The sequence below is a fragment of the Callithrix jacchus genome, chromosome 9 (assembly GCF_049354715.1).
Source record: "Callithrix jacchus isolate 240 chromosome 9, calJac240_pri, whole genome shotgun sequence".
Taxonomy (NCBI): domain Eukaryota; kingdom Metazoa; phylum Chordata; class Mammalia; order Primates; family Cebidae; genus Callithrix; species Callithrix jacchus.
This window is the reverse complement of record NC_133510.1, coordinates 38,839,313-38,861,429: the sequence shown is the minus strand read 5'-3', so window position 1 is coordinate 38,861,429 and position 22,117 is coordinate 38,839,313. Positions and strand designations below refer to the sequence as shown.

At 40.3% G+C, this 22,117-nt stretch overlaps 1 protein-coding gene across 8 annotated transcripts in view; it reads left to right on the top strand.

Annotated features, from left to right (window-relative positions):
• The window catches only part of FGD4 (FYVE, RhoGEF and PH domain containing 4), a 242,795-nt gene extending 226,876 nt beyond the window's left edge, over window positions 1-15,919 (top strand). For all 8 annotated transcript variants that reach the window (XM_078338932.1, XM_035255842.3, XM_035255847.3 and 5 more), the window contains 3 exons: window positions 6,466-6,606; window positions 9,746-9,886; window positions 11,362-15,919. In XM_078338932.1, coding sequence (XP_078195058.1) covers window positions 6,466-6,606; window positions 9,746-9,886; window positions 11,362-11,619 — 540 coding nt within the window. In that variant the 3' untranslated portion in view covers window positions 11,620-15,919. The remainder of the gene's footprint in view (window positions 1-6,465; window positions 6,607-9,745; window positions 9,887-11,361) is intronic.
• The last annotated feature ends 6,198 nt before the right edge of the window (window positions 15,920-22,117 follow it).

Sequence of the window (22,117 nt, the reverse complement as noted above, 5' to 3'; positions counted from 1 at the left end):
AATGGTGGGGGTAGGAATCAGGTCATTGAGAGCCAGAGATGCCATGGTAAGATGCTTAGATTTGATGATGCTTTAAAGGGAACTGGTTCAATGAAAAAAGAGTTGAGGAAGACAGGAAGTAAGTAGTCAGGAATGACTTTAATGTTAAGATTTGGGTGACTGGATAAATGGTAGTGTGCTATTAATTGACATAGAATAATGAAGTAAGGTGAAACGAAGGGGAGAGGAGCAGAAAGAAAAATAACAGCAGTTACCATTTATGATGTACAAGTGCCAGGGATTGTTTGAAGTGTGTTGTATACCGTTTATTTTTTTTATTTTTTATTTTTTTCAGATAGAGTCTTGCTCTGTCACCCAGGCTGGAGTGCAATGGCACAATCTCTGCTCACTGCAACCTCTGCCCCACGGGTTTAAGCAATTCTCCTGCCTCATCCTCCCGAGGAGCTGGGATTACAGGTGCACGCCACCATGCCCAGCTAATTTTTGTACTTTTAGTAGAGATGGGGTTTCACCATGTTGGCCAGGCTAGTGTCTAACTTCTGACTTTGTGATCCACCCCCCTCGGCCTCCCAAAGTGCTGGGATTATAGGCATGAGCCACCGTGTGCCCAGCCCTATACTGTTCTTACAGTTTCTCAATTCTCATGTGTGGAAGGTTCTATTTTCTCCATTATATGATTCAGAAATTAACTCTTAGAAAAGTTATAATATAGTCTTTCTGTTACGTATTTCTCTTTTTTCTTATTCTCTCCCTGTGGGATTCAGATGAGGTGTACATAAGATCACTTTGGCTGGGCACGGTGGCTCACGTGTATAATCCCAGCACTTTGGGAGGCCGAGGCTGGTGGATCACGAGGTCAAGAGATCGAGACCATCCTGGTCAACAAGGTGAAACACCGTCTCTACTAAAAATACAAAAATTAGCTGGTCATGGTGGCACGCGCCTGTAGTCCCAGCTACTCGGGAGGCTGAGACAGGAGAATTGCTTGAACCCAGGAGGCGGAGGTTGCGGTGAGCTGAGATGGCGCCATTGCACTCCAGCCTGTGTAACAAGAGTGAAACTCCGTCTCAAAAAAAAAAAAAGATCACTTCATTCCATCTTCCATTTCTCTTGTTTTTTCTATCTCTGTGTCTCTCTGGCATTTTATTCATCTCTGTCTCCTGTTTTGTTTATTTACTCTTCAGTTGTAGTGAATCTGCTATTTGGTTTTTTGTTTTGTTCGTTTTGTTCATTTTTTATTTTAATTATTTCCAAAAGTTATTTCCTTCCAAAATCTGCCTGATCATTTTTGATAGTTTTCGTTGTTTGCCACTTTGTTTTCAAACATTTCTAATGTAATTTTCACATTTGTATCTAATAATGCCAGTAGCTAAAGGCATTTTTTTTTTAAGACAGTATTTTTGCTCTTGTTGCCTGGGCTGAAGTGCAATGACGCAATCTCAGCTCACTGTAACCTCTACCTCCTGGGTTCAAGCGATTCTCCTGCCTCAGCCTCCTAAGTAGCTGGGATTACAGGCATGCACCACCACGCCCAGCTAATTTTGTATTTTTAGAAGAGACGAGGTTCCTCCATGTTGGTCAGGCTGGTTTTGAATTCCCAACCTCAGGTGATCTGCCCACCTCTACCTTCCAAAGTGCTGGGATCACAGGCATGAGCCACTGTGCCTGGCCTAGCTGAAGACATTTCAAGGGTTCCAAATCTGTTGTTTCTACTAAATTCTAGTTCCTGGAGGCTTGCTTTCTGCTATAATTAGTCTCTTCTCAGTGTGAGCTTGTATTTGGTTGATGCTTCATTATCTTCCCTTCTTTTTTAATTTTCTTTTTGAGACAGAGTTTCACTCCGTCACCAGGCGCCAGGCTGGAGTGCAGTGGCACAATCTCGGCTCACTGCAACCTCCGCCTCCCAGGTTTAAGCAATTCTCCTGCCTCAGCCTCCCGAGTAGCTGGGACTACAGGCATGCACCACCACGACCAGCTAATTTTTGTGTTTTTAGTAGAGATGAGGTTTCACCATGTTTGCCAGGATGGTCTCGATCTCTTGACCTCGTGATCTGCTTGCCTCGGCCTCCCAAAGTGCTGGGATTAGAGGCGTGAGCCACTGCGCCTGGCCACCATTATCTTCCTTTCATAAGTTTTGACATGACAGAGTCTCAGGGTCAGTTCTCCCATGGCCTTCAGGCCCCATGGACTGTCTCCTAATTCCAGCACTGCCCAGCCCAAGCCTCATTTGCTCTATTCATCCACCATTACAATTTCAGCTTACTGTATGTCTGTCTTTTTGTTGTTTTTTTGTTTGTTTGTTTTTGAGAAGGAGTTTCACTCTTGTTACCCAGACTGGAGTGCAATGGCACGATCTCAGCTCACCGCAACCTCCACCTCCTGGGTTCAAGCAATTCTCCTGCCTCAGCCTCCGAAGTAGCTGGGACTACAGGCGCACACCACCATGCCCAGCTAATTTTTGTATTTTTAGTAGAGACGGGGTTTCACCTTGTTGACCTGAAGGGTCTTGATCTCTTGACCTTGTGATCCACCCGCCTCGGCCTCCCAAAGTGCTGGGATTATAGGCGTGAGCCACTGCGCCCGGCCATGTCTGTTGTTTTTTTGTTCACTGGGTTTGGGGGCCTTGGTGAGTTCTCTTACTTTAGTGTGAAGATATAAAACATTACAATTACTTGCTGTATTTTGTCCAGGATCCAATTGTATTATAGCAAAATTCTTCTCAGAGTTATCTCTCATACCGACAGCAGCAGGAGTCAAAAACATATTTAATAATGGTTATATGTTTCATTATGACTGTTTGCATAGTCTTTCTATATCCTAAAGTTACATAAACGTCAGCTGAGCATGGTAGCTCACACCTATAATCCCAGCACTTTGAAGAGAGACTGAGGCAGGAGGATTGCTTGAGGCCAGGCATTTGAGACCAGCTAGGCAACATGGTGAAACTCTGTCTCTACAAAAAATACAAAAATTAGCCTGGATGGCGGCGTATGCCTGTAGTCCCAGCTACTCAGGAGGCTCAGGTGGGAGAATCGCTTGAGCTCAGGAGGTCAAGGCTGCAGTGAGCGAAGATCACACCTCTACACTCCAGGCTGGGTGACAGAGCAAGACGTCATCTCAAAAAAAAAGAAAAACAAAAAAACTATATGAACTTCTATAAAAACTTACAATTTTTCTGGTTTTTGTTTGTCTTTGATACTTTATAAATTCCCCTGCTGTTTATGAAGTTTCAAGTTCCTTATCCAAAAATATGTTTCTAAGTTAATAACAATATTTCCAATAATTAAATGTAATGATGCTACTTATTAACATGATTAGATCATGGTTTGGTCAGCTACTGAGCTGAGTTTCATACAGAAAAGTGAGGAACAAACTATGGAATGAAGCTGGAGAGAGGCAATTTTTGGAGGACTTTGTAAACCAAGTTAAAGATCATAGCCTTTCTCCTAAAAGGAATGGGAGACACAGAGAACAGTATCAAGTGATTCTCCTGCCTCAGACTCCCAGGTAGCTGGTATTACAGGCCTGTGCCACCATGCCCAGCTAATCGTTGTATTTTTAGTAGAGACGGGTTTTTTCTGTGTTGGCCAGGCTGGTCTCAAACTCTGGACCTGAGGTGATCTGAGGATTTTAAATAGAGGAGGAATAAGTTAAGAGTATGTGTATATATATGGACGGGGTTTCACCATCTTGGCCAGAATGGTCTCAATCTCTTGACCTCATGATCAGCCTGCATCAGCCTCCCAAAGTGCTGGGATAACAGGCATGAGCCACCGTACCTGGCAAGTAGCTTTTTTTGTTGTTTTTTGTTTTTTGAACCTGAGTCTGGCTCTGTCGCCCAGGCTGGGTGCAGTGGCTTGATCTTGGCTCACTGTAACCTCTACCTCCCAAGTTCTTGCAATTCTTCTGCCTCAGCCTCCTGAGTAGCTGGGACTATGGGTGCTCGCCGCCATGCCTGGCTAATTTTTTTTTTGTATTTTAGTAGAGACGGGGTTTCACTGTGTTGCCTGGGCTGGTCTCAAACTCCTGAGCTCAGGCAATCCGCCCACCTTGGCCTCCCAAAGTGCTGAGATTACAGGCATGAGCCACCGTGCCCGGCTGTAGCTTTTTTTTTTTTTTTTTTTTACAGTGTCATGAGCTAATATATAATTTGTGTGCTTAAGTGAAACAATTCTTATTGACAGTTTTTTTAAGCTTATTCCTATTTTCCTCCGACTTATTTTTGATTCAAGAAGGTAGTTTTGTGATCAAAATTAAATTGACAGCAAATAGTTTTTTTATCAGTATAAGACTTTTAAAAATCTATCATTAAGTTTGCTTGAAATGATTTCCGATATTGGCATACTTGCTTTCAGTAAACTAAATATGTGTTTGCATATGCATTGTCAAAATACTGTGCTATGATTTGAAAATAAATAAAATGGACGGTATGACTTTGCAGATACAAGTATGTCTAATTCAATCCCAGAGTAATTTCATTGTAATTATGAGCAAACAGTGGACCATTCTTATCTTGAATTTCAAATGCTATAAACCCACAACAAAAATTTAAATGATATATCTTCTTTAATACAATTTGTCTACTATAAATTGAGGGGGAAATGTACTTCTATAAAAGGAAGAAAATATTAAACTAGAAGATTTTAAACAAATCCTATAATAGAAAAAAGTGGCCGGAGGCAGTGGCTCACGCCTGTAATCCCAGCATTTTGGGAGGCCGAGGCGGGTGGCTCACAAGGTCAAGAGATCGAGACCATCCTGGTCAACATGGTGAAACCCTGTCTCTACTAAAATACAAAAAATTAGTTGGGCATGGTGGCGTGTGCCTGTAATCCCAGCTACTCAGGAGGCTGAGGCAGGAGAATTGCCTCAACCCGGGAGGCGGAGGTTGTGGTGAGCCGAGATCACGCCATTGCACTCCAGCCTGGGTACCAAGAGTGAAACTCCATCTCAAAAAAGAAAAAAGTGACCACTAAGAAATATACATTTGCGTTGTATTCATTCATTTGCAGTCTGTGAACGTTTATTATGTGTCTGTTGAGCAAAATAATCAAAGACAGTCTCTCTTGGAGCTTACAGCCCTGTAAGGGAAATAAACAATCAAATAATCATACAAGAATAAAATGAAAAACTGTAATCATTGCTATGAAAGAAAATGCAGGGAACACTGACAGGAGACATGCTGTCTTCCGGGATTTGGAGGAGTCCTCATTGAGGAGCTGGAATTTGAGCCAACATCTGAAGGGAAACCAAAAGTTAACTCAGTGAAGCAGAGAGGAGAAAGGCAGAGAGCATGGCCTTTGGGAACTATAAGAAGCCAGTGTCACTGAGGACACAGCCCAGAAAGACCAGAAAGAAGGCAAATTATGCAGGACTTTGTAGGCCATGATTAAAAATTGGTTCTTTAGCCAAGAGCAAAGGAAAGAGTGAAGGATTTTAAATAGAGGAGGAATAAATCAGAGTAGCTTTTTTTTTTGAGACTGGGTCTTACCCTGTCACCCAGGATAGAGTACAGTAGCACAAGCTCCACCTAGGCTGGTCTAGAACTCCTAGACTCAGGTAATCTGCCCTTCTTGGCCTCCCAAAGTGCTGGGATTACAGGAGCCACCACACTTGACCAGATTAGCATTCTTTTTTTTTTTTTTTTTATACAGAATCTTGTTCTGTCGCCCAGGCTGGACAGATGGGCCTACAGGCACATACCACCACACCTGGCTAAGTTTTGTACTTTTAGTAGAGATGGTGTTTCACCATGTTGGCCAGGATGGTCTCAATCTCCTGACCTTGTGATCCACCCACCTCCCAATGTGCTGGGATTACAGGTGTGAGCCATTGTGCCCAGCCCAGATTAGCATCTTTAAGAGGGGCATCACTCCACTGTTTAGAAGATATAGCTTGGAGGAGGTATAAGAGTGGAGGCCTGGAAATGGACTTGGGTGGTTATAAAGAAGTTGTGGAAAAATGGACTGAAGAAATATTTAGAAAGTAAAATCAGTGGGACATTGTAAAATAGAAAATCTATGGGTGAGATTGAAAGGTTTTGGAGATGACTCCTATGTGTCAGACACAGGACTAGTTGTATGACTGCCCCATTTCCTGCAATAGAAAGGACTGAGAGGAGACCGGGTTGGGAGGAGGGGGTTGGGTGGATTCAGAGCAGGGAAGGTCATGAGCAGTTTGGAGAGGATATTGACGAACATTCAGAAGTATGAAGAGTCAAAGTCTAGACTAAGCCTTTGAGGGTCTTCTACCTTTAGAGGCTAGGAAAAGAAGGATGAGTGAGCAGAGCTCCTTCCAAACACAGTTGAAACACCCTACGTCTATTGTTTATAGGGATGTTCCTTTTCTAACAAAAATCTGCCTTGGATGCTTAACACTTTCTCGTTCATTATTGCCTATAATTGATTATTGCTTAAATTGTGTCCTTTAAATATGATTACTGTTCGTTTTTCTCTTAAATTTAAGGTGGTTTGTTGGAAATGCTCGGACTACAAAGCTCAACTTGAATATGATGGTGGTAAATTGAACAAAGTTTGTAAAGACTGTTATCAAATCATAAGTGGATTCACAGACAGTGAAGAAAAGAAAAGGAAAGGAATTTTAGAGGTAAGAAATATCAAATATTGGATATTTTTTAGATTTTTTTTTTTTTGTGATGAAGTCTTGCTCTGTCACCCACGCTGGAGTGCAGTGACACGATCTCAGCTCACTGCAACCTCTGCCTCCGTGGTTCAAGCAATTCTCCTGCCTCAGCCTCCCAGGTAGCTGGGATTGCCAGCCTATGTCACCATGCCCAGCTAATTTTTGTATTTTTGGTACAGATGGCGTTTCACCATGTTGGCCAGGTTGGTCTCAAACTCCTGACCTCAGGTGATCTGCCCACCTCAGCCTCCCAAAGTGGTGGGATTATGGGCATGAGCCACCATACCCAGCCTAGATTTTTATAGAAGAAACAAAATCCTCTTAGCTATGTACAAATAGTATGTTTTGTTATTTCTTTGAGTATTTAACAATTTGTATAATGAGCAAGATTTATGCTTTTGTTGTAATATGCTGACTTTTAGGACTCCCACAGAAAAGAGGGACTGCTATTTAAACCAACATGCATTTAAGAATTAAATACATTGATTTTTGTGGCAGTAGCTGTAGCTAAATATTTCAGTATTAATTGGCATCTCTTCTAATACCCAGATTATTGTTGTATATTTTCTATAAAGGAAAGCTTTTACTCTCAGTTTCATCATATTGGCTTTATAAACCACTTTAGATAAAAGTACTATTACTGGACGGACTCTTCCAACTTATTATGGTAAAATATCTATTTATTATAGTCATTTAATAGCCAGTGACATATTCTGATAACTGCATTGAAATTTTATTGAAGTGTCTCCCAAGTTAATTTGACTCAGTTTCTAGAAAACATTCAGAAGCCTGGGAACTATAATGTAGCTTATCTGAATTAATAATATGGATCTACTAATAAAAATGGAATCCTTTGGGGGAAGATAACCTTTCACTTAATTAGAATCCGAAGTTAGTGTTCTCTATCATCAAATTGATTGTAAATTATTGTGTGTAAAAATGTTCCCTGGCTCATGGGCCATACAAAAACAAGTGGTGGGCTGGATTTGGCTTGTGGGCTATCATTTGCTAACAAGTGCTGCTTAGAAAACTGTAGCCAGGTGTGGTGGCTCATGCCTGTAATTGCAGCACCAAGGCCAAGGCGGGTGGATCACTTGGCGTCAGGAGTTAAAGACCAGCCTGACCAACATGGTGAAACCCCATTCTACTAAAAACACAAAAATTAGCCAGGCATGGTAGTGCCTACCTGTAATCCCAGCAACTGGGGAGACTGAGGCAGGAGAATTGCTTGAACCTGGGAGGCGGAGGTTGCAGTGGCCCAAGATTGTGCTGTAGCACTCCAGCCTGGGTGACGAGCTAAACTCCATCTCAAAAAAAAAAAAAAACACCTTTCTCTGATGAAGCATCAGGTTTTTTTTCCCCAGACTATCACAGATTAATGTTTTTGTAAAATACACAATAACGCACTTGGGTATCATCACAAATTCAAATTGTTATAAAAGTGTAATACTTTCTCCTACTTTGTGTGATTTCCTGAAACTGGTAAAAAAAAAAAACCATTTGCAGTCCTGGAGACCAGCATGGATAACACTGATCACACTACCTGAAGGGTTTCAGAGACAGAAAATAGATGCAAACCAGTTAGTTTCCATAAGGTATATAACAAAAACTATTATTTAGTTAAATGGTTTTGTTCCCTTTTTTAGCATTTTTTTTTTTTTTTTTTTTTTTTTTGACAGCTCGATCTGTCGCCCAGGCTGGAGTGCAGTGGTGCGATCTCGACTCACTTCAACCTGTGCCTCCGCAGTCCAAGCAATTCTCATGCCTCAGCCTCCTGAGAAGCTGGGATTACAGATGTATGCCACCACACCTGGCTAATCTTTTGTTTGTTCGTTTTTTTAAGTATAGATGGGGTTTCGCTCTGTTGCCTAGGCTAGTCTCGAACTCTTGACCTCAAGTGATCCACCTGCCTTTGCCTCCCAAAGTGCAGTGATTACATGTGTGAGCCACCGCACCTGGCCTTTTAACCAACAATTTTTATATTACGAGGCAAAGCAGAAAAATTAAATGGCTCTATGTATTAGTCTGTTCTCACACTGCTATAAAGACATAACCAAGACTGGGTAATTTATAAATAAAGGAGGTTTAATTGACTCACAGTTCCACATGGCTGGGGAGGCCTCAGGAAACTTAACAATCATGGCAAAAGGAGAAGAGGCACATCTTACAGGGTGGCAAATGAGAGTGAGCAAGTATATGAAGGAAGAACTGTCAGACACTTATAAAACCATCAGATCTCATGAGAACTCACGATCACGAGAACAACATGGAGGATACTGCCCCCCTTCCACCTCTCCCTTGACACATGGGGATTATGGGGATTACAATTCAAGATGAGATTTGGCTGGGGACACAAGGCCTAACCATACCACTCTACAAAAATTGATTGCACTGAAAAAGTTTTTAATTCAGTGTATTCAAAGATTGCTGGTTGCTGTTTTCCTTTTTGCTATTATATTCTTTCTTAGTTAAAGTAGGTATAGCATTGTTGTTACAAGTTCAGGCTCTGGTCTGGGCACAGTGACTCATACCTGTAATCCCGGCACTTTAGGAGGCCAAGGCAGGAGGATTGCTTGAGGCCAGGACTTCAAGACCAATGTGGGCAATATAGTAAGAGCCTGTCTCTACAAAAAAATGGAAAAATTATCTCGCAGCTACTTGGGAGGCTGAGGCAGAGGATCAGAGTTCAGGCTCTGGATCCAGACTCTCTAGGTTCAAATCCTAGCATGCCAGTGTGTGATCTTGGGAAAGCTATTTAAACTCTGAGCCTCAGAGAAAATGAAAGTACTAACTTCTTAGTGTTGATTGAGGATTAAATGAAATAATACATGTATTGAACTAAGAAAAGTGCTTACATAATAAGCAGTCAATAAATATATAACTCTTTAAATTCAAGATCTAGTTATACAAAGGTGCTAAAATTGGCTTAAATCTTTTCCATGCTAAAATGTTTTAACAATAATTGCACATGAATATTTTTTGGATAGTCCAGGGAGACATTTTATATAAACATGTACTTTGTGAATATTTCCCTTTAATTGAATGACTTCTTTATCTGGTTCGTTATGTGTTCATTCTCTCTCTTTCCATTATATTTATCTAGATTGAATCAGCAGAAGTATCTGGAAACAGTGTTGTATGCAGCTTTCTTCAGTATATGGAGAAGTCGAAACCTTGGCAGAAAGCTTGGTGTGTGATCCCCAAGCAAGACCCCCTTGTGCTGTACATGTATGGTGCCCCCCAGGTATCTAACCACATCTGTCTGCAGGGACAGATGCCCTTGAGGGCAGGGGGAAGCGAGTGGACAGTGGACTCAAAATCTGTAGAGCAAGAGCTTCACTGTTTCACTAAAATTGAAAAATAATGAGTAAAGTTTAAGTTTGTTTTTTAAGTTGATGGATTCATTTTATAGCCCATATTTTCTTCAGTCTGGATTGTCTCTCCCTTTCTTCAATGGGTTTGGGAAAAGATGAATTGAATTAGGAATGAGTATGAAGAGGAGGGAAAGCAAGATGGGGAAACAAGTCTTTTTAATGACAGGAAACATTAAGAAAAGACTCTTTGATTTTGTAGTTGTTTTTTTTTTGTTGTTGTGGTGGTGTGTGTGTGCGTGTGTGTTTGTGTGTGTGTGTGATGGATTTTCACTCATGTTGCCCAGGCTAGAGTGCAATGGCATCATCTCGGCTCAGCACCTTCCGTCTCCTGGGTTCAAGTGATTCTCCTGCCTCAGCCTTCTGAGTAGATGAAATTACAGGTGCTCGCCACCACATCTGCTAATTTTTATATTTTTAGTAGAGACGGGGTTTCGCCATGTTGATCAGGCTGCTCCCAAACTCCTGACGTCAGGTGATTCACCCACCTTGGCCTCCCAAAGTGCTGGGAATTCAGGCATCAGCCACCATGCTCAGCCAATTTTGTTTTTTTATTTTATTTGTTGCTTAATGGATAGATAGTTGAAAAGAAGTTCATCCAAGGACGGATAACTTAAAATCAATCTTGTATTATCATTCAGTAACAGCTTTTTTAAGAATCCCATGTATGTGGATCTGAGATAAATCTGTGGGGACAATGATATGCAGGTTTAGCTTCTAACAAGAGCAGCACCAGGTCCTATGATTGTGTTGTGCTTGAAGAATCAAATGTACAACACTTAAACCAGTTATGCATTTACTCTGAAAATATAAAAAATTTAAATATATCTGTCGTATTTTCTTCTATATATTAAGGGCTGGTAAAAATTATTTTATTTTGAAAATAGACTAAAAATGACAGTCTACATAGCTTATTCTTCTTTATTGCTTTTCCTATAAGCTTTCCATTTCCATAAGCTGATGAGGGAATGAACAAATCACCAGATAAAACTGCCTTTAGTAATGAGATTATCATTAATGTTTGCTGGTTTAATACAGTATGATGGTGATTGTTTTCTTCCCCTTTTCACTTAATGAAGAGTTGAACGGGCTCTTTCACAGAGAGGAGAGTTTAGTGTCTCTGAGTCTTAGTTGATTTGGGCGTCAGCTCTCATTCATTCAGCTAACATTATCAGTGGCCTCACATACAGTCTCTGTACTAAGCAATGGGATTATCCGCTGTGCCCGTGGAGAACTCTGTTTGAGTCTGTTTGGGACAGTGGTAGGAAGAAAGGTTTAGTAGCAACAAGGGACACACTTAGTAAGCAAATACATCTCCTGCTCTTAATGTCTGGTGTTTTTTTTTTAGGACGTCAGAGCCCAGGCCACCATTCCGCTTCTGGGCTATGTGGTAGATGACATGCCACGGAGTGCAGACCTGCCACACAGTTTCAAACTGACCCAGTCTAAGTCTGTGCACAGTTTTGCTGCAGACAGCGAGGAACTGAAGCATAAGTGGCTGAAAGTTATCCTTTTAGCTGTCACAGGTGAGACACCAGATGGTCCAAATGAGCATCCAGGCACCTTGGATGATCATCCTGAACCTAAGAAAAAATCAGAATGCTGAACTCATCCAGGACCAGCCACAGTGCGGAGGTCTCAAGACGTAAAGCTCAAGACATTCCCAGCTCTTCTTACTCATCTGCTAGCACTTTATGTTGAAGAATACAGGTTCATAAATGCATCATTTGAGGATTGTTTTTCTATGTTTATGTACTCCCAGTGAAAGCAGTGTACAGAGTCATTCTACCGATAAAGTTTTGAAATAATGTGAAAACTGGACCATTTTTGAGCTATTCCTTGAATACGTGCTTTTTTGTCTTGAAGAAAATGGTATCAATTGATTCTGTCACCGTCAGGTTAGAATGAGCACTTTGATTTAAGAAATCCTTTAATGTCTTCTTCTCTTTCATACGTAGGACCTGTAACAGTTTGAAAGATATACCTCCATGTTGCCAAAATAGATCCACGGTGAAAAATACAGGGACAGTTTAGGCTATTGTATTAACTTATTTAATTTAGTTTATAAATCTCTAGCTGCATAAATGATGTCTGTTCTTTTAAAACAAAAAGGACAATTGTTGGTGTTCAGATTTTCAATTTATGAAGAAAAGAACTTGTTTTATAGAAATACTTCTAAGAATATCTTAAGTATATAGTAATTATGTATATATAGTATTAAATATATATACACTATACATGCTTTTCTCTTTAGCTTTGGGTTCACATTCATTTCTAATTTATTTTTTAAATATAAAGCATGGTTTATCTTAGAATTGAGCAATGTTCTAAACTGAAGAAATGTTTTGGTGATTATGTTTAACTGATTGGCATTTGAGGGTATGGATATTTTTATAATAAGTGGTAATTTATGTGGCATGGGATACATTTGTGAATTCCAACAGTATGTTTAAAGCACCAGTTTTTGTTTCTGTGCCTATTTAAAACAGTGCCTCTCTTAGAAGGTGCTATTAATATAAGATGAGGGTTTAGTTATAAGCTTCAGTCTTGATTATTTTAAGATTAAAGTGCATTTCGGTCACTGGGACAGTCAGAGTCATATAGGTTGTTTTACCTTTTATGATCCTAAAATTGTTGCTGTAGTTAACATCAGCATGTACAGAAATTTTCATCAAAACCCGAACTTTAGGAGACACCCGGCCCTTTTACAGAACTAGGGTATGTGGAAACCACGTTCATTGTAATGTTTTTCTTTTACATAAGGTAGTCAAGCATGGTTAAATGAGGACTCTATATACACTGAACACTTAAGATCTGTGTGGGCCTATTCCTTTGTCAGAATGAAACAAAATCCACATGCGATAACCCATGTTTGGGACGGGCTGGTCACGTGATTCCTTGTCATGAAGGCTGCTCTACACTCTGTTGTACCTCTGATTAAAATCTCACACTAAGTTTACTATGTAACTTAATCCTTTTCTCAAATTAAACATGTTTTTTATGTTGTCAAACCCCAAACATTCTCACTTTTTAATGTACCAGTCTGCTAGAAATCTCTAAGAATGACCCCACTATCTTTAGTATGTAAGAATTACACCTTAGAGGTAGAATAGAATTTGAGACTGCCACACATTTATTCAGGCCTTGTTACTTTAAGATATTTCTTATTTTTTCCACCCCATAGGAGCAAGTGAACCAATTATTGCTGACGTAATTAGGTTCCCTTCCTCCATCAAAGGAATATCAGCCATGATCATTAACATTAAACCAAATACATGGAGCCAAAAAGAGATCAAAGTAGCTTCTTAGGCCCTATTAAATCAGAGAAAGGTTAAAGAAATTTTACATTGCTTCTTTTTTTTAATGGCCAATGGTGTGTGTGTTTGTGTGATATATACTCAGAGTGGTTTTTTAGAAAATTATAGCTATAAATGATGCTTAATCTCAAGAAAAGAGAAGCAATGGAAATACAGAATGATGAGCAGGGGAAGATGACTTTTGTAAGTGTGGATAGAACAATGGTAATGTGTGGGCCAGTGGGAAGATTTATTAGTCAAATTATTTTTGAAAACTATTTTTAAAAGCAAGAATACTAAACTTTCCCTACTGAAGTAATATAAACACACTTAAGTTTTGGCTCAATAAATATCAATGTTACTTAACTTAGATCATTGAAAGAATGAATATTCACGTAAAGATAATGTTTATTATCATGCTCTTAACAGTCATTATCTTTACTTTTGTTTTTCTTTTTGTTTTGTTTTGTTTGAGACAGAGTCTCACTTTGTCACCCAGGCTGGAGTGCAATGGCTCGATCTCGGCTCACTGCAACCGCTGCCTCCTGAGTTCAAGTGATTCTCCTGCCTCAGCCTCCTGAGTAGCTGGGACTACAGGCGTGTGCCCCCACGCCTGGCTAATTTTTTTATTATTATTATTTTTTTTTTTTTAGTAAAGATGGGGTTTCACTGTGTTAGCCAGGATGGTCTCGATCTCCTGACCTGATGATCCGCCCACCTTGGCCTTCCAAAGTGCTGGGATTAGAGGCGTGAGCAACCGCGCCCGGCTATCTTTAATTTTTTAAATGAGAATCGTTAGTACTAGAAGAGAATTTCTGGTTTTCCCATCACCATATTCAGTTTCCACCTCACATTCTTCAGCTAAACACAAAGAGAAGCAGTGAAACAGCCTTCCCCGCTTCTCTCTTATTAAAGCATCACTGATGTTTTTACTCAATGAAGGTTAAAGGAATACCCTTAGCCATTTATTAAACAATTCAACCAAAAGACCTCAAAATGTGATTGATGATGAGAATAATCAACACCTTTTCCTTTCCAAGATATTTGAGCAGCCATGACAAACTGAACCTAAACAAATCATTAGTTGCTTTCCCATTAAAACCAACATTCCCTGTGGGTCTTAATTCTTTATTTTCACTCATTCGGTGCTTGCCAAGTCATCTTTTCTTTAAAGTGCCCTTCCTCCAAACTTTAAAAAGTACTTCCTTGACAAAATTGCTGTTCATTACAAAACATTCCAATATTTTAAGCTTAAATTCTGCTTTTGTTGAAAGTCTACCATTTGGCATGTTAAGTGTGAAATATAGTGCAGACTTTTATCTCGGTTTTAAGTGGGGCTTGATAAGAAAAAACACCAGCCACTTTTGTAGTAATGGCATCCACAGTGTCATCATGTATGCAAGCAATAAAACTCTTCAGGGTATGGTTTTATACTGAAAATTTGATATGAAGGCCCCTTGCCACAAGGACATAGAGAATTACTAGCTTTCTAGTGTTACGGTAGTTCAAATTGTGGAATATAAAGAAGGGAAATGGGAAGGGGCATCATTCCTTGGATTTTAAGTAACTATCAAGAACATTTTTACTTTAACAAAGAACATGGATAGACAAAGCACATTTTGTTTTCCATGAAGTTTAATTTTCACATCAGGTTTGTGTACTTATCTTTACTAGGTGACTTCAATTTTTTAAAAAAATTATCAAACTTTTTACAGAAAGTCACCTTTTAAATGTACCCTTTCCCCATATATATATATACACACACATTTGGATTTTTTTTTAAGAGCACTTGTTCTAGTTATAAATGTATAAAGAAAACGATAGTTTGTGGTACTGCAGGGTTGTTAAAGATTCTTTGATGCCTTCTAAAAACTTTTATCAAAAATACTTTCATGAGTTCACAATTCTGTTTTACTTTTCCTTGTCCCTACTTTTTGGAAACAGGGTGGTTGCTTTTGTTTTCTGGTTATATTCAGAGCCTTAAGTTCTTAATCTGAGCATATTGTCTGTGATAAATTTCTGATGATCTTTCTGGACTAGATACATCCTGAGTAGCAAGCACCAACAGGAGCAAGTAAACTTCTAGGGAACAGACGTCTTAGTTTGTACAGGTATCTTTGCTCTGATGCAGAGTAGATTCATGAAGATTTCCTATATCACATGATGTTTATGTTTGTGGGTCTAAGATTAAGCACATATTTATAAGCTAAAATTAATTCAAAAGGCAAAAATGTCTTAATGCTTTCATTCTTAAATTGTGTATTCTCCAAGAATGTATTAGTATATGAACTGTGGCAAGCCAGTTCCTGTTCTTCGGACTGTGTTGACATCTGTAGTGGATCATGTTGCTTCCTCGTTCTTACCAATTTTATTAGAATCAAACTACTTGTTATTTTCATACTATTATGTACTATAGATTCTCAGCTTTAGAAAATGACTATGATACATAAAGACCACTAGGTCAACTTAAAAAACCCTTTCTGTGAATTTATACATATTTGTATATATGTAAAAACACTGTTGATTTGCAGTTCTGTCTTTCCATAGAAATGAATTTTTTCTTTCGAAATTGTTTAACTTAAATATTTTAACATAAATTATTTACATGGATCTTTATGTATAATTCATCCTTATCTATGCCCCTTAATCACATAGTCATGAGAAGATAACTTTGCTTTCATTACAGAGAGGGCAGAGAGGAATAAGATAAGAAACCGAAGGAAACAAGCAAGAATGAAGAGAGATGAGAAGAGAGACTGCTGGTCTCCAGACCACAGCAATGTATTTTAAGATAAGAGGAAATATTTTAACTGCAGAAGGGATATAAAATATAAATCTATGTAATTACATGCTGATGGGATCCATTGAGATAAGAGGAAATATTTTAACTGCAGAAGGGATATAAAATATAAATCTATGTGATTACATGCTGATGGGATCCATTGCACCCAGGTTTTTACCTTGGCCTGTAAATTATAGACTATGCTATCTCGTTACTCTTTTTGTCTTTTGGGCTTTTTTTATTTTTTTTACTCAACCAGAACTTTATTTTTTTTTTTAGTCTTTTGGACTTTTAAAAAGTAATTTCATTCTCAGATCATTTTCTGTACTGTTTACTAAGACAAAAAAAAAAAAAATCTGAAGTCAATCATGGTCTTCTTCCTGGACTGAGCATTTGGCAGAATGCAGTATCTTTTCGTGTGTTTTGAGATGAAATAGCACATGGCTTCTACAAGATAGTTTTTAACTTGTTGGGGTCACTGGGTATAATGGTCAACCCCTTTTCCTAAAATTCATTGTGGTAGTTTTAGTGGAAAAACGTAAGAAATCTCATATCGTATTTTAATAAGTGAATACCAAATACATAGTGAAATAGAGGTTTGGGAAGAAACTAGTCTGTGGGGACCATTATAAGAGAATCGCATTATGTGGATACTGGAATGTATCACTTGGGGGCGGGTTCTCTTCATGAGCAAAACAGTCATGTCTGTATATAAGACTTTTTTTTTTTTTTAAACCATACTAGCATTTCATTTTGTGAGTGACAATTGTCGTTTTAAAATAAGCATAGGCCAGGCATCGTGGCTCATGCCTATAATCCCAGCACTTGGGAGGCCAAGGGGGGGCAGATAGCTTGAGGTCAGGAGTTCGAGACCAGCCTGGCCAACATGGCGAAACCCTGTCTCTACTAAAAATAGAAAAACTAGCCCGGTGTGGTTGGTGGCACATGCCTGTAATCCTAGCTACTTGAGAGGCTGAGGCAGGAGAATCGCTTGAACCCGTGAGATGGAGGTTGCAGTGAGCTGAGATTGTGCCACTGCACTCCAGCCTGGGCAACAGAGCAAGACTTTGACTCAAAAAAATAAAATAAGCATATCTGGATTTTTCTTTTGAATTCTTGACTGCTAAGTTTGAGAATGTATGTTACTGGAATTTTACAGTTGACTAGTGTGAAAGTATACACAAATAGTTTTTCTTCTCTAGCTATATGAATGTAAAATACTTGCAGATAATGTATATATTGTGTAACATATGTATATTTGGTCATAAAAGCAGATAATTAGAAACATTGTAAAATTAAGCACTTTAATTCCTATTAAATATTAAACATTTGTATCTTGTAAATAAACACATCCTTAAAATAGTTCCAAAGCTTTACATGTTATTTCAGCTAGGATTATACATGTTTGATTCACAATGATTTCAGTTGTCTGCTCGGGAAAGTCACTGCAGGAGCGCACTGATGCTCCTACCTCCACCCTACCCTCTGCAAAAAAAACTATAAGCCCTTCAAGAATAAAGTTTAGGACAGACTCAAGGTTCTCCAAGTGTAGAAGTAGTGGCTTCTCTTTGTGATAACTCCAAGTGTAGATCTCTAAGAACCAACAATACAGTGCTACTCCATCTCTGGGAAACTATTGCTTTGCTCCATAGTTTATGGTATTTGCTACATTCTAAAGGCTTATACAGTTGGCCCACAGTGTCCACGGGAGATTGGTTCCAGGACCACAAGTCCCTGAGGAATTCTCTGGAACCAGCAGATACCGAGTCAAACCTCTGTATTTGTGGGTTTCGCATCCTGATGGAATACCGTGGGGTTTTTTTGTTGTTGTTTTTAAAGATGGGGTTTCACCATATTGGTCAGGCTGGTCTTGAACTCCCGACCTCAGGTGATCCACCCGCCTTGGCCTCCAAAGTGCTTTGATGACAGGTGTGAGCCACCACGCCCAGTGGAATACCGTGTTTTTATCCACATTTTGTTGTAAACGTGGAACCCATCAATGCAGAGGGCTGTTTATTGACAAAAACCCACAGGTAAGTGGATCCATGCTTCAATCCCTTGTTGTTCAAGGGTCAACTGTATAGTGAAACAAGCACGAAGGGAAGTCAAAAGAACTGTCGTAGTCCTGCTCTTACTGGTCATATGACTTTAGACAATTTACCTGAATCCCAATAATAAATTCTTGTGGTCATTACAGGAAATGTACTTGCTGACGATGAAACACTATGCAGGCCAGGCGTGGTGCCTCACGCCTGTAATCCCAGCACTTTGGGAGGCCGAGGCAGGCAGATCACCTGAGGTTGGGAGTTTGAAACCAGCCAGACCAATATGGAGAAACCCCATCTCTACTAAAAATACAAAAGTAGCTGGGTGTGTTGACATATACCTGTAATTGCAGCTACTTGGGAGGCTGAGGCAGGACAATCGCTTGAACCTGGGCGGCAGAGATTGCAGTGAGCCAAGTTGGCACGATTGCATTCTGGTCTGGGCAACAAGAGCAAAACTCTGTCTCAAAAACAACAACAAAAAAACACTATACAAATAGTATGTCATGGAACAGTTCTGAGTTTCATACAGTTACTGAATTGGCTTTAGATAAAGCCCTGAAAAGGAATCCCAATGACTTTCACATGATTTCATAACTAAAACATTTCCAGAGATGACCCTTTTTAGAAGCCTATGAGCTTTTTTAGGACAGAAAGCTAATTAGCATTTTTTAAATTGACACTTTAAAGCAATTGGCGTCAGCTGAAGGATTCTGTAAAGTAAGCCTTGCCCTTGGCTCACCAAGGGACCCAAATGTGGTTTGGGTCCACATTACATCAGAGTGGCATAATTCAAGGCTTCTCAAACTCTACTAATGAATCACCGGGGGATCTTGTTAAACTGCAGACTGACATAGTGGCCTGTGATGCAGTTCCTGAGTGCTGCTGCTGCTCCTCAAATCGTCACTAGAGTACCAAGCTTATGGCGGGAAGAACTTAGTGTCAGACCTCTGACTCTTTCCTTGGCTTGTAGAACCCCAAACCCTTGGCTTTTTTTTTCCTTTCTGTGTTTATTTTTGAGATGGGGAGTTCCCTCTATTTTGATCAGGCTGGTCTTGAACTCTGGGACTCAAGTGATCCTCCCATCTCTCAGCCTCCTAGAGTGCTGGGATTACAGGCATGCACCACCATGCCTGGCTATTTTTTGTATTTTTGGTAGAGATGGTATTTTAATATGTTGGTCAGGTTGGTCTCAAACGCCTGACCTCAAGTAATCCACCTTCCTTACTCTCCCAAAGTCCTGGGATTACAAGCATGAGCTACTGTACCCAGCGAGATTGGATAATTTATAATGAACAGATATTTCTTGGCCTAACAGTTTTGGAGGCTGGGAAGTCCAATATCAAGGTACCCACATCTGGCAAGGGCCTTCTTGCTGCACCATGGGAAAGCAGAAGGGCAAAAGCAGGGTGAGAGGGGGCCAAAGTCACCTTTTTTTTTTTTTGAGTCAGAGTTTTCACCCTTGTTGCCCAGGCTGGAGTGCAATGGTGCTATCTCGGCTCACTGCACCCTCCGTCTCCTGGGTTCAAGCAATTCTCCTGCCTCAGCCTCCCAAGTAGCTGGGATTATAGGCCATGCCACCATGCCCAGCTAATTTTGTATTTTTAGTAGAGACAGGGTTTCTCCATGTTGGTCAAGCTGGTCTGGAACCCCCAACCTTGGGTGATCTGCCCACCTTGGCTGATTATAGACGTGAACCACCATGCCCAGCCCAAAGTCACCTTTTTATGACAGCATCAACCTCACCCAGAAGGTTGGAGCTCTTTGGCTGATCACCTATTAAGGGCCCCCGTCTCTCAATACTGTTACAATGGCAAATTCCAACACGAGTTTTGGAGGGGACAAGAATTCAAACCACAGAATTCACCATTCTCAAATACACAGCTGGAGGAGTCTGTTAAAGCACAAGTCAGATCATGTCACTTCTGTACCCCCAATCCCTCCAGGTGCTCCCCATTTCATTCAGAATAAAAAAGGCCAGGTGTGCTGGTTCACGCCTATAATCCCAGCATTTTGGGAGGCTGAGGTGGTGGATCACCTGAGGTCAAGAGTTCGAGAACAGCCTGGCCAACATGGTGAAACCCCGTCTCTGCAAAAAATGCAAGAATTAGCTGGGGGGGACAGGTGGCAGGCACCCGTAATCTCACCTGCTCTGGAGGCTGAGGCAGAATTGCTTGAACCCAGGAAGCAGAGGTTGCAGTGAGCCGAGATCACACCATTGTACTCCAGCTTGGGCAACAAAAGCAAAACTCTGTCTCAAGGGAAAAAAAAAAAAAAGAACGGTCACAAGACCCTATATTGTCTCCCCACCACCCTTTGTTACCACAAGGTCCTTCTGAAAAAAAAAAAACAAAAAACAAAAAAAAAACAAGTCCGCATTCATTGGCTGTTTCCTCTTCCTGTAAAGCTGTTCCGCCAGATATCCACATAATTAACACCTTCACCAATTTAAAATCTTTGCTCAGATCTCACCTTCTCAAGAGACTGAACTTGATATGCTATTTTAAATTACAACTATCTCCACCACCAAAATAGTACCACCATTCCCCCAGTCTATTTTTCCCACTTCACTTAGCATCTTGTAACAAACTAAACAATTTAGCTACTTTTACATTTACTTTTTATTTCTCTGTACCTACTGGAACATAAATTCCACAAGGGTAATGCTTTTTTAACTCAGTTTTGATCACTAATGTCTCTATTAAAAGAAAAATGGGCAGGGCTCAGTGGTTCATGCCTGTAATCCCAGCACTTTGGGAGGCCGAGGCAGGCAGATCACTTGAGGTCAGGAGCTCAAGACCAGCCTGACCAACGTGGTGAAACTCTGTCTCTACTAAAAATATAAAACTAGCTGGGCATAGTGGCATGTGCCTGTAGTCCACGCTACTCAGGAGGTTGAGGCAGGAGAATCACTTGAACCTGGGAGGCGGAGGTTGCAGTGAGCCGAGATCATGCCTGCACTTCACGAGAGAGTGAGACTCTGTCTGTCTCAAAAAAAAAAAAAATTAGACAAATGTAAGCGTTTAACTGAGCAATAAATCAATTCATGAATCAGGCAGCCTCCAGAGCCAGAATAGTTTCCAAACAACTCTGGGGTTGCCACATGGCTGAATAACATTTATGGACAGAAAAAGGAAAGAGATGTACAGAAAACAGAAGTGAGGTAAGAAACAGCTGGATTGGTTCAGCTCAGTGTTCACCCTATTTGGGCACATTTTGTTTTGTTTTTGTTTTTTTTAATTGCATTTTAGGTTTTGGGGTACATGTGCAGAACATGCAAGGTAGTTGCATAGGTACACACATGGCAGTGTGTTCTGCTGCCTTCCTCCCCTTCACCCACATTTGGCATTTCTCCCCAGGCTATCCCTCCCCAGCTCCCCCACCCCGCACTGTCCCTCCCCTATTCCCCCCAATAGACTCCAGTGTGTAGTGCTCCCTTCCCTGTGTCCATGTGCTCTCACTGTTCATCACCCGCCTATGAGTGAGAACATGCGGTATTTCATTTTCTGCTCTTGTGTCAGTTTGCTGAGAATGATGTTCTCCAGATTCATCCATGTTCCTACAAAGGACACGAACTCATCGTTTTTGATTGCTGCATAATATTCCATGGTGTATATGTGCAACATTTTCCCAGTCCAGTCTATCATCGATGGGCATTTGGGTTGGTTCCTGGTCTTTGCTATTGTAAACAATGCTGCAATGAACATTCGTGTGCATGTGTCCTTATAGTAGAACGATTTATAGTCCTTTGGATATATACCCAGTAATGGGATTGCTGGGTCAAATGGAATTTCTATTTCTAAGGCCTTGAGGAATCGCCACACTGTCTTCCACAATGGTTGAACTAATTTACGCTCCCACCAGCAGTGTAAAAGTGTTCCTATTTCTCCACATCCTCTCCAGCATCTGTTGTCCCCAGATTTTTTAATGATCGCCATTCTAGCTGGCGTGAGATGGTATCTCAATGTGGTTTTGATTTGC